The sequence below is a fragment of the Salvelinus sp. IW2-2015 genome, linkage group LG23 (assembly GCF_002910315.2).
Source record: "Salvelinus sp. IW2-2015 linkage group LG23, ASM291031v2, whole genome shotgun sequence".
NCBI lineage: Eukaryota > Metazoa > Chordata > Actinopteri > Salmoniformes > Salmonidae > Salvelinus > Salvelinus sp. IW2-2015.
The window spans coordinates 29,225,338-29,241,558 of record NC_036863.1 but is presented as its reverse complement, the minus strand read 5'-3'; the positions used below and the strand labels follow the sequence as shown (position 1 = coordinate 29,241,558).

Here is a 16,221-nt window from a genome sequence, read left to right as displayed (position 1 = left end):
AAATAATGATWAAAAAAATAAAAGGGTACTATTTTATGTAAATATGAAAACTGACCATACATTTTTTTGAAAGTTAAAATGTTTTACATATACACATTCTAAGACCCATTTTACTTGGAAATAAGTATTAATCACTAAATAGAACAATAACTGTGTAAAGTCAGAGCAGAGCTGTATGCCCCATTAAAACAGTATCTTAGTTACTGTATACATAAAAAATAAGTTTGTAAACACAATAGGGTTTCTTCTGGTCTGGTCATACAAGAACAAGCTAATAAATTATTGAGGTACCGGAGTGTTCTGAAAAATAGTCACCTGAGGCTTGTTAGGTAATGTTAATCAGTACAAGGAAAATGAGAATACCATGGCTGAAACCATCAATCTGTTCCCTCTGGTGAGATTCTACGAAGGAATATCAATTTTCGAACCGTTGATGAAGCCTCGTCCTCCGACAAAGTAAGCAGCCTTTCCCTCATTTCGTGCTTTCTTGATTGTTGGCCACAACTTGTTCCTTCTTTCTATGTCCTCCGGGCTGAAATGCTCAGTGAAACGCAGATTATGACTCTGAAGGAACGCCTTCTTCCTTGCAGCTTTCCAGACAGCATCCCTGTAGAATCTGTCAGTCAAGAGGATGATGATACCCTTTGGTCTTGAATCGTTTTGCTGTTCCTTCTTGCCGAGACGATGCACAACATCGATGGTATCACCAACTTTGTTCTTCTCTGCAGGCATAACTTCTTGGCAGATGCGGATAGAAATCATGGATTTCTTCAATGGTCTGAATAGTCAAACTTCAGGTAGGCTATATAATTACCATAAAGCAAAAACAGTATTGTTCCATTTAATAAATATAAAGTAAAGCACATAAAATAGGACACCAGCAACCACTAAAATTAGGATAGCAAGTTTTGTGAAGAGTATACATTTTGGACCACAATGTCATGCTTAAGATAAGGACATGTTTGGATTGTACACACTGTTTATCTCTTAACCGAATGAGGGCCAAAGGACATTTTTAAGTACACACAAAAGATATGCCAGTTTGCTTACAGTGCAAAATGAGTCTCTCAGCATTCAGTTATGGGAGCTGCAAACTACATTGAGCACAGATGCCAGTCAGAAACTAGCTAGGCAGTTTCACAAACATTTTAATGTACACACGAGTAAGGTAGTTAGTCAAAAACATAATCCATCGGTGTAGGCTCACTTTCAAGGAGTGTGTGTGTTGTACACTAAGACTTACTTAAAGTATGCATAACCAAAACAATATATTCATATCTGTGGTGTTTTTGAGGCTACAATCTAACAACCTTCATCCTTCCCACAGGATGTACTAACTAACTCCTCGGAGTTCAAAGTTAGAAATGTACTGAAACCTTTACCATACAAACATTAAGAAGTGGTACTTAAATAGAAAAGTCAAAAATGTTTAACCCATTTTGAAGACCATTCCACCTAATCCCAGATTAAACCTTGTTTGCACCACAGCACCAAAAAAGAGTAAGGCAATGGTTAGACATTGAAGGCACCCAATGGGGTCTGGTTGAAAACCAATGTTGTGATGGGGCAGCATATTGGACTGCCCCAGCATATTCCTCCCATTGTCCATAATGAATGCAAGGAGCTTTGAAGAGCTCTATAAAGCAAATGGAATGCAGTCAAACTAGTTAATCAACACTGTCTACATCTCATCAGCGTGGGCTGGTTTGGTGGGGTCAAGGCTTGTGCTCCCTTTTCCTGTTGCTGACACCAGGCCCAGGGCCAGAGGTTCAGTCTGCCCGTCAACCAGAGTCGAGCTGTTCCCTGGTTGGCTCTCCTCCAGGGCCACACCCTCAATATCAGTGATTTCGGGACTTTCTATTGGTTGCTTTAGTATTCTGGAAGCATCCGGGGGATCTGATTGACTGAGGTCACGGGAAACGGGTGGGGAATCTGGCTGAATGATATGGTTATCCACATCCTCAGAAGCTTGCAAGGATGAAGCAGGATCTGTGAGGATGTTTCTGGAGATAACTGAAACGGTAAAGAAGAGGGAAGGCTATTTAACTTTCATAGTTTTCAGAAGAAAAATAATCCATTATTAATTCCTAAATGGATAACTAACCCCCTTTTGGTGTATAGTCCTCTTCTATGGATGAGGCGCCCCAGTTGAAGGGGCTGTAACTTGGGAAGATGATGAGGCCCAGAGAGAAGAGGATAATCTGATGGGAAACAACAGACACACGTTCAATTCACTTTTTTTAAGATCACCCTGAAAGTACACAAAGGCATGGAGGAGGGACATGTTGATCTCACCATGACGCAGGTGCTGGTCTGTGCTGCTTTAGTGACCGTCTGCTTGATCAGCGACTGTAGTCTACGCAGCTGAGCCAGGAGAGACCTGTGCATGGAGATATTATAAAAACACCAGAACTAACAAGACACAAACATCATCATTGAGCATCATCAGTGCAAAAAGGTGATAGCCAATTTACTTACATGTTGTGTTTCTCCAGCTGTTCCACGGTCCTCTGCAGCTCTTTGTTTTGCGCTGAGCAAGCCSCTGCCCTGAGACACAGAAAATACCTAGGGTCACTGACAGAAAAGCATTCCTACTGTCCGACAGCGTCGCCCCATTGAGGAGAGTCAACAATAACTCAGTGGCAAAATAGAACATAAGGACCGATTGTCAGGACTTCCTACTGCACATGCCTCACTGTTGTACCACAAATGAAAATGCTAAGGAAATGCAAGTGACTTGTTATAGAGGTTATCCACCATGAACTACATAGTGGGTCCAATTTTCATGGAGCCAAATAGAAGCCTCAGGCCTCACCTGCTCTCAAGCCCATCCACATAGTCCTTCTTCCTGCGACGGCTGTCCTGGGCTGACTGTTTGTTGCGTATTTTGCGTCTCACTTTTTTCAGAATCCGTTCCTCAGCCTAGAAGGGAATTCAGTCCAGTACATTTAGATGCAATTCAATTAAGAGCTAAACAATTTCAGTCAGTTTCAGTCAAATCATAAAAAATATACAACAAAGTCATTTGTCATGTCAAAGTTGTTATGCAAAAGTAATGTAATCCTAGCGCATGCAGGGGAGTAATAGATTTGGGGTACATAGAATAGTGTAACATCTACCGTGCGTGTGTGTCTGACCTTGGTAAGGGGCATGTTGTTCGGCAGAGAGATCCCCTCTTGGTTCAGCAGTTTCTGCTCCTCCTCAGTCAGCGTGAGGTCAGGGTAAAGCTGATCAAGAGAAGAGGATATTGTGTTTATAATCCTCACCGCCATAATCCCATAGAGAGACACTTGAACAACCACCGGGGTCTCAGACTAACTATCCCCCTCCCCCACTATCTTCATATTGTGCCCATCTTGTCCATTCATTAGGGACTGAGGCCTATGGATTTCACCACATCTTTACAATACATTTGCAGGCCTCAATTATAAGTAAGCAGGAAAGATTGTCACTGTTTACATCTAATTAGATGGTAAAAACATTCCCTATTCATTTGCGATTGAGCCCTGCAACTTTGTCCTAATGCATATGGCGGGATCTTCACAACAGATGCCATTGAATATGGACTTATCTTGGCATTAGACCACTTTTGTGGTGTGAAAATATCTGAAAATTCAGATTTTTAATTTTTAATTTTTACCCCCTTTTCTCCCCAATTTTCGTGRTATCCAATCGCTAGTAATTACTATCTTGTCTCATCGCTACAACTCCCGTACRGGCTCGGGAGAGACGAAGGTCGAAAGCCATGCGTCCTCCGAARCACAACCCAACCAAGCCGCACTGCTTCTTAACACAGCGCGCCTCCAACCCGGAAGCCAGCCGTACCAATGTGTCGGAGGAAACACCGTGCACCTGGCCCCCTTGGTTAGCGCGCACTGCGCCCGGCCCGCCACAGGAGTCGCTGGAGCGCGATGAGACAAGGATATCCCTACCGGCCAAACCCTCCCTAACCCGGACGATGCTAGGCCAATTGTGCGTCGCCCCACGGACCTCCCGGTCGCGGCCGGGTGCGACAGGGCCTGGGCGCGAACCCAGAGACTCTGGTGGCACAGCTAGACCACTGCGCCACCCGGGAGGCGAAAATTCAGATTTTTGAGTCAACTTGCCCCTTTTAAGTCTCACCAGTGGGCTGTCTGGACTGGTGGGGCCTGAGGTGGAAGCAGAGTGGGTAGAAAGGTGACCATGGTCAAATCTCCCAGCGGATACTAGGGGTAACTCGTTGACGATACAGGACTCCGAGATCAACATCTGAGAACTCCACTCATCTGTAGCAGAAGACATAGGAAAAGAGAGTAAACTCCCACCCAACACACATAGACTCACACACACATATGCGTGTGCGCTAGCGTACACACACACACACACACACACACACACACACACACTCACCCAGTTCTATGGAAATTACATCAACACTATGCTGCTCTGGCTCCGTCTTGATGTTGGCCAGGGTGCTGATGTCATAGACCACCTGATAGATAGTTGTGGGGACCTGAGAGGGGTCCACCGTGGCAGTTAGGGGGCTCTTGGAGCAGGGTTCCTCAGAGATGCCACTGTCGCTCTCTGAGGAGGTCTCCACTGGGTCTCTGGTAGGGAAGACGTCATTTGGATTGATGGCATAAAGCACATCCTCTGGCTCGCTGTCGTTTAGACCCTGTAACATATGGAGAGGAATTTGGTAATACTTTAAGCAAATGGGTATAATACATTATTACATATTAATAATGTGTTAATAAATAAAGTTGAGTAAATATTGCCCCAGGTCTTTACAACTTGGCTCACTATATTGTACAACTAGTCATAATGGGAAACCATCCGCACACTTTGGGGGTCTACCGTGCATTCATCCAGGGGTTTTTCAGAGCCAGCATAGATGACATCAGAGCAAGAAAATGTCCCTTCCAGTCCCCAACTCTCCTCTGTCATACTGTCCTCGTGTCCGAAAAACAGCTCTCCATTCTCTACATCCATGTCCTAGAAGAAACAAAACAGCAGTTAGAAGTATTACAAAATATTTATCAATTCAGTTCACTTTTGTGTACTTCTCTTATTGCACTGTCAATGTTACAACTCTTTGTTATTAAAGTGTTTGAAACTCATATCTATGTTTTTGTAAGTGAAGATTTATAAAGCATGAAGAAGGTGTGGCAACTGCTCAGAGAGCTGTTAAAGGGTGGAGCTATATCTATTATTACTGTTTGATCAGTGGGAGTCCTTTCGCAAGAGGATATCAGCATCCTGGTACACACACACRCACACACACACACACACACACACACACACACAGTTGCAATTAAAAGTGATAGGCTTTCTCAATAGTAATTGTACCCCTCATAAAATCACAACCATTAGACTTTTTCGGCCTCAAATGTAATATGTAGACCTACAAGTTAGGCTAGCAGAAATAATAATATCACGTGACCCACACCAGAAGTCTTTAATAAACTATAGTCAGTCTATACGTATGTTTTCTAAGTTGTAGGCTATTGCCTGCATATTTCTGCCAAGTGTTCAGATAATGATCTCACACTATTAAATGGCGGAACTTGAATAAAGTTGATCCATTAAAATTCAACATTCGTAAACGATTGCCTTATTGTTGAGTTTGACACTATACCTCGATCATGTGTAGGATTCCCTTCCCTGTCAAGCCGGATAAACAAGAGTTACATTGTACTCTCCGACTATAGTCCTCATGTCACCACAAACAACTTACTTGTCTGCTGCTGTTTTCATAAGCGATAACTGTTCCGAATATATATATAGGTCTACTTCAAGAGCATTACAACAATAGTAGGCCCAAAGTGTGGTGAAAAATGCAGACGAGTAGTATTTAAAGATCAACCAGTGTAAAACGCATTTCTCCCAAAAATCCAGCTGGCAATTCTTGTCAATCATCTCGTTGGGCGAATAACCATACTAACACGGCGGATGTGCGTCGCCTACGCGCAACCTGTTGGCTCTAAAATCACTAACTGATAGAGTATGTAGATTTCGCTCTGTTTCTTACTTATGCCATAATGCAAAAACATGTCCTTTTATAAATCAGTACATTTATACCGACGTTGTGCAATTCATAATCGTCAAGTAACCCCGAAGTCCCTCCCACTTTACGCATTTGATTGGGCAGGGCAATTTACCAATAAAAAAACAAAAGAGGGTGTGAATACTTTGGAGGCAAAATGCAGCAGTGAGTTAGAGATGATACTGGACATACTGGAAAGGATCAGTTACAGTATCGTATTGAGTTCTGAAGTAGGCAAAGGCCTATACTTTTGCCAACATTCTCTATTGAGGCGTTTTTGCAGTAGGAAAGTCTGAGCAAAACCAGGGGATCATGGCAAAATCTAAAAGTGTGTCACACCATCTGGAGTTCTGACTTTGAACAGGTCATGGATATGTCAAAGCAGTTTTGATGGTTTGGACTACATGGCTGGCACGTCAATCATGGTTGGAAGAGCCTGGTCGGTTGGTGTTCCTTGCAAAAATGGATAGCAGGGTGGTGAGTCAATCTTTGTATGTGTTCACTGCTCTCTTTGCACTTATCCATTTCCAATAGACACTGATCTTTTTGTCTGACTATTCTTTGTAGTTGATTGACTGATCAACAATGGAAAAGGCAGCCAAATGTTGCGATCTTGAATGCAACTTTGTGAAATTGTGTCATTCCCTTTACCCTGTAGGTGGCGTTAAAGTCTGTCCTGCTGGTGGATGGTGGGGAGACCATTGTGGTGCAAGGGCTGGGGGTGGCTCCTAGTGTGCGTGGCCAGGGAATTACTGGTGCCATCCAGAGACATGTGACAGAGTATGCCTGCAGTCACTTTCCACAGCTCACTTGCCCGAAAACTGTGCCCAGGACACGACCCATCATCTGAAAAACTGTCTAGATATCGCCTGTTGGCCTACATAGCTTGCATGCCAGTGCGGTTTTAATGAGCAGGGATGTGCACAACTGCAGTCCTTGATGGCCACAGTTCTGAGGTCCAGTCATTTGACATATAACATTCTCTAGTTGTGTTATTTATAATTATATGTATGGACATGCATCATGCAATGTATCTTGAGCTGAAATAGCCTACTCTCTTGAATCACCTATTGTGTCTGTGTTAGGGCATTCTTTCTTTGTGTTGTGAGGTAGGTGACATAGGATCTTTCGTTGAGGAACTACAACAGAGACTCGACCAAAAGTACAAGGCTGAGGCCTTTAACCCAGTGACCCTGAGCCAAGCAGGCAGAAAAAGCAGTGCTGAGCACACATATGGTTGAAAATCTCTCTGTTGTGTGGCACCATTATCAATGACTGGGAGCCACTGAAGCTAATGGAGGSTAATCTGGAAGTGCTTCGCAGGAGGGGGCTGAACTGGGTAGCAGACTGCCCACTCAGCCCCAATGCTCTCAGTCTCTGCACCATACCCAGTGCCCTATTGCCCTCCATTTTAACATCAACATTTTTGGTCACAGCCTTGATTCAGTCTGTGCTCTGTTCCTGGCACAGCTTAGAAACCTACTCTGATGCTTGGTACTTACAGTACCAGTCAAAAGTTTGGAAACACCTACTCATTCAAGGGTTTTTCTTTATTTTCACTATTTTCTACATTGTAGAATAATAGTGAAGACATCAAAACTATGAAATTGTAACGCTCTGGGCGTAGTGGGTGCGAAGTCAGGCGCAGGAAGCAGAGAGTACAGGGTAGTGCTATTTATTGCACACACGGCGAAACATACGCCACCCCACGAAACACAGGGCGCACACAAAACAAATGCCCCAAACACGGGGACTCAAACAGTCCGGAGAAAAAACCCACGAACGAAACACTTCAACATCGAAAGTGCTCAGAGCAACACAAAACAATCCCGCACAAAGAGCAGGCGGGCCTACTGGCTAACATAGCCCGACTAATCAGCCTACACACAACACAGGTGAAACCAATAAACAGAAAGGGGAAAAGGGATCAGTGGCAGCTAGTAGGCCGGTGACGACGACCGCCGAGCGCCACCCGAACAGGAAGGGGAGCCACCTTCGGTAGGAGTCGTGACAGAAATAACACACATACTCTGCGTCTCACAAAGACACGGTGGTTGGAACCAAAAATCTCACATTTGGACTTTCCACCGGTCTAATGTCCATTACTCGTGTTTCTTGGCCCAAGCAAGTCTCTTCTTCTTATTGGTGTCYTTTAGTARTGGTTTCTTTGCAGCAATTGGACCATGAAGGCCTGATTCACGCAGTCTTCTCTGAACAGTTGATGTTGAGATGTTTCTGTTACTTGAACTCTGTGAAGCATTTCTTTTTTGGGCTGCAATTTCTGAGGCTGGTAACTCTAATGAACTTATCCTCTGGTCTTTCTTTCCTGTGGCGGTCCTCATGAGAGCCAGTTTCATCATAGCACTTGATGGTTTTTGCGACTGCACTTGAAGAAACCTTAAAAGTTCTTGAAATTTTCCGATTGACTGATCTTCATGTCTTAAAGTAATAATGGACTGTCGTTTCTCTTTGTTTATTTGAGCTGTTCTTGCCATAATATGAGCATGTTCTTTTACCAAATAGGGCTATCTTCTGTATACCCCCCTACCTTGTCACAACACAACTGATTGGCTCAAATGCATTAAGGATGGAAATTCCACAAATTAACTTTTAACATGGCATACCTGTTMATTGAAATGCATTCCAGGTGACTACCTCATGAAGCTGGTTGAGAGAATGTGCCAAGAGTGTGCAAAGATGTCATCAAGGCATCAAGGTGGCTACTTTGAATAATCTAAAATATCAAATATATTTTGATTTGTTTAAAAATATATATATTACTACATGATTCCATATATGTTATTTCATAGTTTTGAGGTCTTCTATTTTTCTACAATGTAGAAAATAGTAAAAAATAAAGAAAACCCCTGGAATGAATAGGTGTGTCCAAACTTTTGACTGTGCATCCCAGTATCCATCCTGGGCTAAAGCAGTTTTGTTAGAACCCTTCCAGTGTCATGTTYTTCAAGGATTATTGAGAGGAGCTTTTGCTGGAGACCTTTAACAATATCAGGAGCTGGAGGAAACACAAAGTGTCGTTGAGCATTCATGTACATATAATAACACCATAAATACAAAAGCTACATGCTGAATTCCAAACCAGGCATTTAGCCAAAATGTCAGAGAATGTATTTAATATATTCATGTCCTTTATACTGTGTTTAATGGTTTATTTGTTTTATGGTTTTATTATGGCAAATATAAACTGGATAGGATCTCCTGTATACTATGGCAAAATAGGGCAGTTATATATGACTCGTGGAACTCAGTTTTTTTCTTTTTATACAAGGCAAGGTTTGCCTCTTTATGATCTCACATAATCTCACCTCATAAGAACTGGGTTGTGGCATCAGCAATTTCTGCCTCTCTCAATAAATACATAAAATAATTGTGTTGGTGTTCTTTTGAAAAACACAGATGGGMCTAAATTCTAAACAATATACTATGCAATCAAGATATTTTTATTCTATACAGAAAGTAATAACATACATTACCTAGTAAGAAACATTTCCATACGTTGACATTACGTGCATTTCAGGTGCTGAATGAAAGGTTACAGACGTGAAAAACATGTATTTTTCTGTCATTGATTCTATGGACAAAATTTCAACTGCACATACATTCTCAATGAAGTAAGCGTTCTATCACAAAAATATAGGAAAGACTGCAACTGAAGACGGCAACAGAATATTTATTATTGTTCCCATCTGTCACATGCACTTAAGGTTAGCTTTTTCAAAATCTTTAAAACTTGTGGCCATGATGTTCAAAGTAGTCCAACCTCCAGAATAAACCAACAGATCACTTCAACTACAATAACATTCTTAGTAACGGTTATAGATGGTTTTTTTTTCATGCTATGACTGTGATATGTTCTTTATCTACCTTAGTTGAATGCCCTGACTGTCAGTCTCTCTAGATATGAGCGTCTGCTGAATGACCAAATAAAAGACTTGGATTGATGGCAGCCTTGTGAGGAAACTGAAAGAGAGAGATGCTGCTTATAAACACGGCAAGGTGACCGGGCACAATTGCATGGTTAAACAGAATAAATATGATTAATACAGATTGATTAAGATGACAAGACACAAGTATAGGGACAAAGTGGAGGGGCAATTCAGCGGGTCTGACACGAGACGAACCTCACCCACCTGGACAAAAGGAATGCATATGTGAGGATGCTGTTCGACTACAGCTCTGCCTTCAATACCTTCCTCTGCAACTGGGTCCTGGACTTCCTGACCAGGTGGTGAAGGTAGGCAACATCACCTCCTCCACACTGATCCTCAATACAGGGGACCCACAAGGGTACGCTCTCAGTCCCCTCCTGTACTCCTTTTATACCCACAACAGCGTGGCCTCACATAGTTCCAACTCCATCATCAAGTTCACTGACAACAGGACAGTAGTAGGTATGATTACCAACACTAGCAAGACGGCCTACAAAGAGTAGGTAGGCACTCTGCCGGCGTAGTGCCAGGTAAACAACCTCTCCTTCAACATCAGCAAAACAAAGGAGCTGATTGTGGACTTCAGTAGGAACCAGTCTGGGCACATCCTCATCAGCACATCCTCATCAACAGGGCCACTGTGATGTTTAGCGGACCCCCAATCTTGAGGTGAACTATCGACAGCTAAAACGCAGATCTGACTTGAGATCAGATTTCACTGAGAGTTGATGAATCCGGGATATGCCCCTCCCTCGAGGTTGTCCCAGCCTCATTCTGATCAGCTGACTGTGGTGGCATATTTCTGCTTTACCAAATGAGGAGAGTTACAAACTACACACCAGTCAGAGTTATACTTAAACTACATATTTTATAATAATAAGCTTTGCAATAGCATTTGACTTTCAACAATTCACTATTTCTAATGAACCGTTGAGAAGTACCAACAGAAAAGTACAAAAATMTTTTATAGCCAAGATACACCCCTCTCAACTTACACTGACGAACCACAGATTTTAGGAACAGTTCACAAAGGTTAAGATTTGTATGAAAGATATCTATAAACCATAGCAGACAGTTACTGCTGTTTCAACAGTTTTCATTGTAAAGACCAGTGTCTGGCCCTCCTACTGCAAACTAGAACCGYCTCTCCCTGGTACGGCATAGAACAGAACCATTAGCTCATGTTCTCTGGAATGTTCTTTAGGTTTTATCACCTAAAGACATCGTAAATCTCCTCTGTCAGTGCTATCTCATAGAGGCCCATCCTCAGTGGATCACACACACAATACTCTATTCTGTCGAATAAAACAACCATTATAATGCAATACAAGCATTATAACATAATCTTGCAATTTTCCACGACATGACTCATCATTTACATTTACATTTAAGTCATTTAGCAGACGCTCTTATCCAGAGCGACTTACAAATTGGAAAGTTCATACATGTTCATCCTGGTCCCCCCGTGGGGAATGAACCCACAACCCTGGCGTTGCAAGCGCCATGCTCTACCAACTGAGCCACACGGGACCAGTGACCTCATCACTTCCCGTACGGAGTGCAATTTTTTGGAATAGCAGTAATGTAATTTTGCTGCCTTTTTCCCCACTTCTTATTAAGTCTGTGCCAATACAAGCTGCTCACCAAGGCTGTTCTTTTATGAGAGAATACGACAGAAGGTAATACATGATTTATTGCTTGCGATTTGTAATGTGAGAGATGCTATAGGCAGAAAGCTATACGTTTATTCAAATTGTTGAAAACTTTTGATGGAATAGCTATAGTTTTTAAAACTTTCTAACCAGCTATACAGGATATTATAACAGTCCCAGTAAAGCAATTTAATGTTATCTGATGTTAGATCAGTCACATGCTTTCTATGCCCCCCTTTCCTACACAAACTTTACTTTCCAGATCATTTCACATACTGTATCTGGGAATTCATATTATTTGTTTGCCAAGATCCCAGAGCAGATGTTACAATGTGACATTGTCACAGAAGTCTCTCACCCTAAACCATGGGCACTATGAAAATGTTTGCAATAAATGTAAAACTGTGTTTATTTGTATTGACTTGAATGTAGGCAAATGTTCCTCAAACTTCTCTGATGCAGGTGGTCTCCCCTCCCCATTCAACTGTAAGCCAATGGAGAGCATCTGAGAGCTACATTTTGCTGTTTTACTCGGACGTGAGAGAGAAGCAGGTTGTGCAGACATGGCTCTCAGAAAAGGATCTTCTTCTGTTGCCCTCTCCGGGTGGCCATCTGAAGTGCAGATGAACCCAGCTGATATCCCTGGCCTGGAGGTAAAGCTGGGAGCACTGGTTGTTCTTTTCTCCATCACACTGGTTTGTGGCTTCGCCCCTTTGTGCTTAGTCAGGGGGGCAGGGAGGTGCAATGTAGACCAAGGTAAGTTGCACTTTAGATAAAAATGTATKTAGAGAATGTGACTTAAAGGTAAAGCCATTTGTATTAAATCACTTTTTGACAGCACCCCTTTTGAATTGAATAGAACCTTCCTTACATATTTTCCCATTGTAGAAGTGCTCAGAAAGTTACTTTTTGGACTTGAATGCCAAAATAGTCAAGAGATAAAAGTCCTCAAAGTTGACCTATTTTGCATACACACCATACCATGAGACATCCATCTCTTCATCACTGGAAAAGATAAACAGTTGAGATTTATATATTTAAAAGCTTATGAACAGGGTTTTTAAATTATTTCATAATTTCTTTAAAAATATGTTTTTTGAATTAAAAAAAACGTGTTTCCTTCTTAAATGTCAATTACACACAATGTTGACTTGTATGGGAATATCAGTTGTTTCATATTATACTGTCAATTCTCCATAGGAAACCTATTGAAATCATAGAAATATAGATCATAGAATATACATGACCATTTAAGTTGACATTCGACAATGGGTGGACCAACGGCAATCTTTGTGTTAGTAATTAGAAGCAAAAATTTCAATTCAATTAAAATGTCAATGGTGTACCAGCTAAATTGGAGAGGTCTGAAGGGATATAAATATATTTCATAGAATGGACCTATGATTGAAATGACACCCACCCTGTATTTAAGAGAATGTTGTGTCTCAACCGATGGCGGGCACAACACAAAAACCTCAGATGATGTAAAAATAGGGTCTAAGCTACAACATACAGTACCAGTCAAAAGTTTGGACACACCTACTCATTCCAGGGTTTTTCTTTATTTTTTAAAATGTTCTACATTGTAGAATAATAATTAAGAGATCAAAATGATTAAATAACACATATGGAATCATGTAGTAACCAAAAAAAGTGTTAAACAAATCAAAATATATTTTATATATGTATGTGAATATGAAGAAATAAAATCAGACTTTTTAGATAATTGATGTTAAACGGTAAAAAATGTAATCTTTATTAAAAAAACATATTGTTCAAGAAATTATTAAATAGTTTGATAAACCTGTTTGTAAGCTTTTAAATGATATCAAACTCAACCGTTTATCTTTTCCAGTGATGAAGACATGGATGTCTCATGGTATGGTGGGTATGCAAAATGGGTAAACTTTGAGCACCTTTATCTCCTGAATATTTTGGGATTCAGGTTCAAAAAGTCACTTTCTGACCACTTCTTCCATGTGCAAACATGTAGGAAAGTTTTGTTTAAATCAAAAAGGATGCTGTCAAAAAGTGATTCAATTCAAATGGATTTACCCGAAAAGAAGTCCTGACTGTAAACTTACTTGTTGACTCCTATGTGTTCCTTCCTTTCACAAACCCTACACGAAACAGAAAGACCCCCAAATCCATGTAAAGACAGTAGAATGTAAGTGGGTTCAACTTCCATGCACATTCGATAACTTTGCACAGGGCTGAATAATTAAGTGCAGGTAAATTAGTAAAAAGAGGACATACCTACTCACTTTTGTGTAATCTGTTCCCGGATGTTGTCAAGATGTAGTCTGTCAACTCTGTATATCTTTTCCATGGAGACCAGACGAAGACCAACAGGTTAAAACATTGACCTTACTTGTTGTAGAGCCTTTCAATAAACTTGCATGACTGGCTGATACATTTGTGGCTGAGTTGTGTCTATTGAATTCCACAGAAATGCGTCACAAGGTAGTGAGCTTGGTGAGCTGCTTCGCTGGAGGAGTGTTCTTTGCTACTTGCCTTCTGGACCTGGTGCCTGACTACCTATCTGGGATCAATGAAGCATTTAGTAGCCTGGGCATCACAGTAAGAATTTGGGGAAGTCCCCATTAGCTGTGTCTTTTTTTTGTTTCTGCCCTTCGGTTAGTCATTTCACATCTGATTAGTATTTAGGAAGTACAGCGTTATCTTGGCCTGCCCTGTATTGCTTGATGTCAGAATTACATTTTTAATCTCTGTGTCAAAGTTGAATGCTGAGAAAAATACAGATGAAGGACTTTCTGTGAAGACTCATCAATTTCTGTTTGCAGTCACTTTTTTAAATGTATTTTTAATGTTACATTTGTCAGCTTAATCTGCTGACTGATTAGGCTAGCTTTGTGGTAGTTAATTCTGCCAGGTAAATTATAAAGTGTGTGTTATCCTCTTATCTGTCAATCTACCCCTTCCAGCTTCAGTTCCCTCTACCCGAGTTTATGATAACCATGGGCTTCTTCTTGGTCCTGGTGCTGGAGCAAATAGTCTTGGCCCTCAAAGACCGATCGGCGGGCCACTCTGAAGAAAGACGCGCACTATTGGTGGACTCCAGCGTCCAATCACATGACAGAATTGGCCAGAGATACTCCCACCACTCCCATGGTAGGGAGGAACTAGGGGGAGAGGATGCCTACTTTCATGTGGACTTTAACTCCACCTCGTCCATCCGGGCCTTCATTCTAGTATTTTCTTTATCTCTGCACTCAGTGTTCGAGGGCCTGGCTGTGGGGTTACAGGAGGACAGTCAAGAGGTGCTGGAGATCTGTGTTGCTCTACTCCTCCACAAGAGCATCATCTGTTTCAGTCTAGCCCTAAAGCTGGCCCAGGGCAAGCTGCGGCGGGCAGCCGTGGTAGGTTGCCTCCTGCTCTTTGCCCTCGTCCCCGTTGGGCATTGGGCTGGGCATTGCCCTCACCCAGACCAAGTCGTCCCCCCAGCACTAGCTGGCCAGGTCCACATTAGCAGGCCTGGCGTCTGGCACCTTCATGTATATCACCTTCATGGAGATCCTGCMCCATGAGCTGAGCTCCCCGCAGAACCGCATCCCCAAGGTGGCCATGATTCTCACTGGKTTCGCAGTGGTCACTGGGRTGCTGTTCATCAAAATGTAAATATTCTGTAGATCAATCCTTAGGGTCTGATTCTATGAAAAACTGACAAACCTTCTGGGATATAAGACAAAAACAAATTTCCTCTTGCGTCGCGAGAATGCAATTTGGACTGATAAGCATTAAACAATGTTTACAGCATGAGACCAAAAGATACTCAACTGTATCATTAATTCAAACATGTTTCCTTAAGGTGCAGGGAGAATGCTGGTTTGCCTTACACTGGAAACTTTTGATTCAGTAGAGGTCTTTTAGTTTTATTATGTAGATGAASGTTATTCATTCAGATTTTTGAACAAGGGATATATGCTAATCCTGCCATGCTTTTAAATTAACATCATATAACATTTTCTATTTTAAATATTTGAGAATTTTAATGTATCTATATTTTTATATAAACAATRACATACTTCACAAACAGCTTTCTGTATACCGTGATGATGTGGTCAAAATTACCGAATTAAAAAAGGAAATATGAGCACTTTTAAGTAATTTATAACTCCTGGTTTGATATTATAGCAATCCTAATGTTWTSCTGGCTGTGAAATCTGACTAGCAGTGTCCTGAATTGTACACAGMACATTTGTTTGTTCAGTAGTATGACTGCCTAGCCCCTGCAAAAACATAATAAGAGCATACAGCTGGCTATTACTTTAAATGCTTAAAAAGCTAAATGGAGTGTTTGCTCTTTGTCAGAGCCTTGCATTGAGATCAAAATATAAGTCTTTATTTCACTGCCATGTGGTGAGAAAGCTTTGAATTAGTCCTCTATTCTCTTGTAAAACTTGAGTTTGAATAATTGAAATGGCTGCTCTTGTTTTTATGTTCACTTTTAAATCAGGACTTGTTTATCTGTACCTGGTTAACTGATTAAAAGGAATCTGAAATAACTTTCAACATGTTGCCTAGTTATTTTTCCCCTGGAGAGTGATAGGATTTGTGATGAGTACGATCGTGA

The 16,221-nt window shown here is 41.4% G+C and overlaps 1 protein-coding gene, 1 long non-coding RNA gene and 2 pseudogenes across 6 annotated transcripts; 2 read left to right on the top strand and 2 right to left on the bottom strand.

The window, feature by feature from the left end:
- Window positions 1–827: 827 nt before the first annotated feature.
- On the bottom strand, window positions 828–6,068 carry LOC111950274 (cyclic AMP-responsive element-binding protein 3-like protein 4). Of its 5 annotated transcripts, none has more exons than XM_070434493.1 (10): window positions 5,717–6,068; window positions 4,837–4,974; window positions 4,390–4,654; window positions 4,123–4,265; window positions 3,120–3,227; window positions 2,816–2,922; window positions 2,479–2,547; window positions 2,296–2,380; window positions 2,105–2,201; window positions 828–2,013 (listed from the first exon to the last, which is right to left on the bottom strand). In XM_070434493.1, exons 2-10 carry the CDS (start codon window positions 4,969–4,971, stop codon window positions 1,682–1,684), a joined length of 1,341 nt encoding a protein of 446 aa, XP_070290594.1. In that variant the 5' UTR covers window positions 4,972–4,974; window positions 5,717–6,068; the 3' UTR covers window positions 828–1,681. The 5 variants fall into 5 exon arrangements, with proteins under 5 accessions (XP_070290594.1, XP_023823483.1, XP_023823484.1 ...); XM_023967715.2 differs by having other exon boundaries at window positions 4,822–4,974; window positions 5,717–6,067; XM_023967716.2 differs by lacking the exon at window positions 5,717–6,068 and adding an exon at window positions 5,618–5,687.
- Window positions 6,069–6,151: 83 nt separating this feature from the next.
- Window positions 6,152–9,919, top strand: LOC139022903 (histidine N-acetyltransferase-like; annotated as a pseudogene).
- A 1,577-nt stretch (window positions 9,920–11,496) lies between these two features.
- Window positions 11,497–14,087, bottom strand: LOC111950290 (uncharacterized). Its single transcript, XR_002875476.2, has 3 exons — window positions 13,892–14,087; window positions 13,712–13,747; window positions 11,497–12,345 (listed from the first exon to the last, which is right to left on the bottom strand). It is a non-coding gene; the product is annotated as an uncharacterized lncRNA (long non-coding RNA).
- LOC111950287 (zinc transporter ZIP1-like) lies at window positions 12,191–15,550 on the top strand (annotated as a pseudogene).
- Window positions 15,551–16,221: the final 671 nt, after the last annotated feature.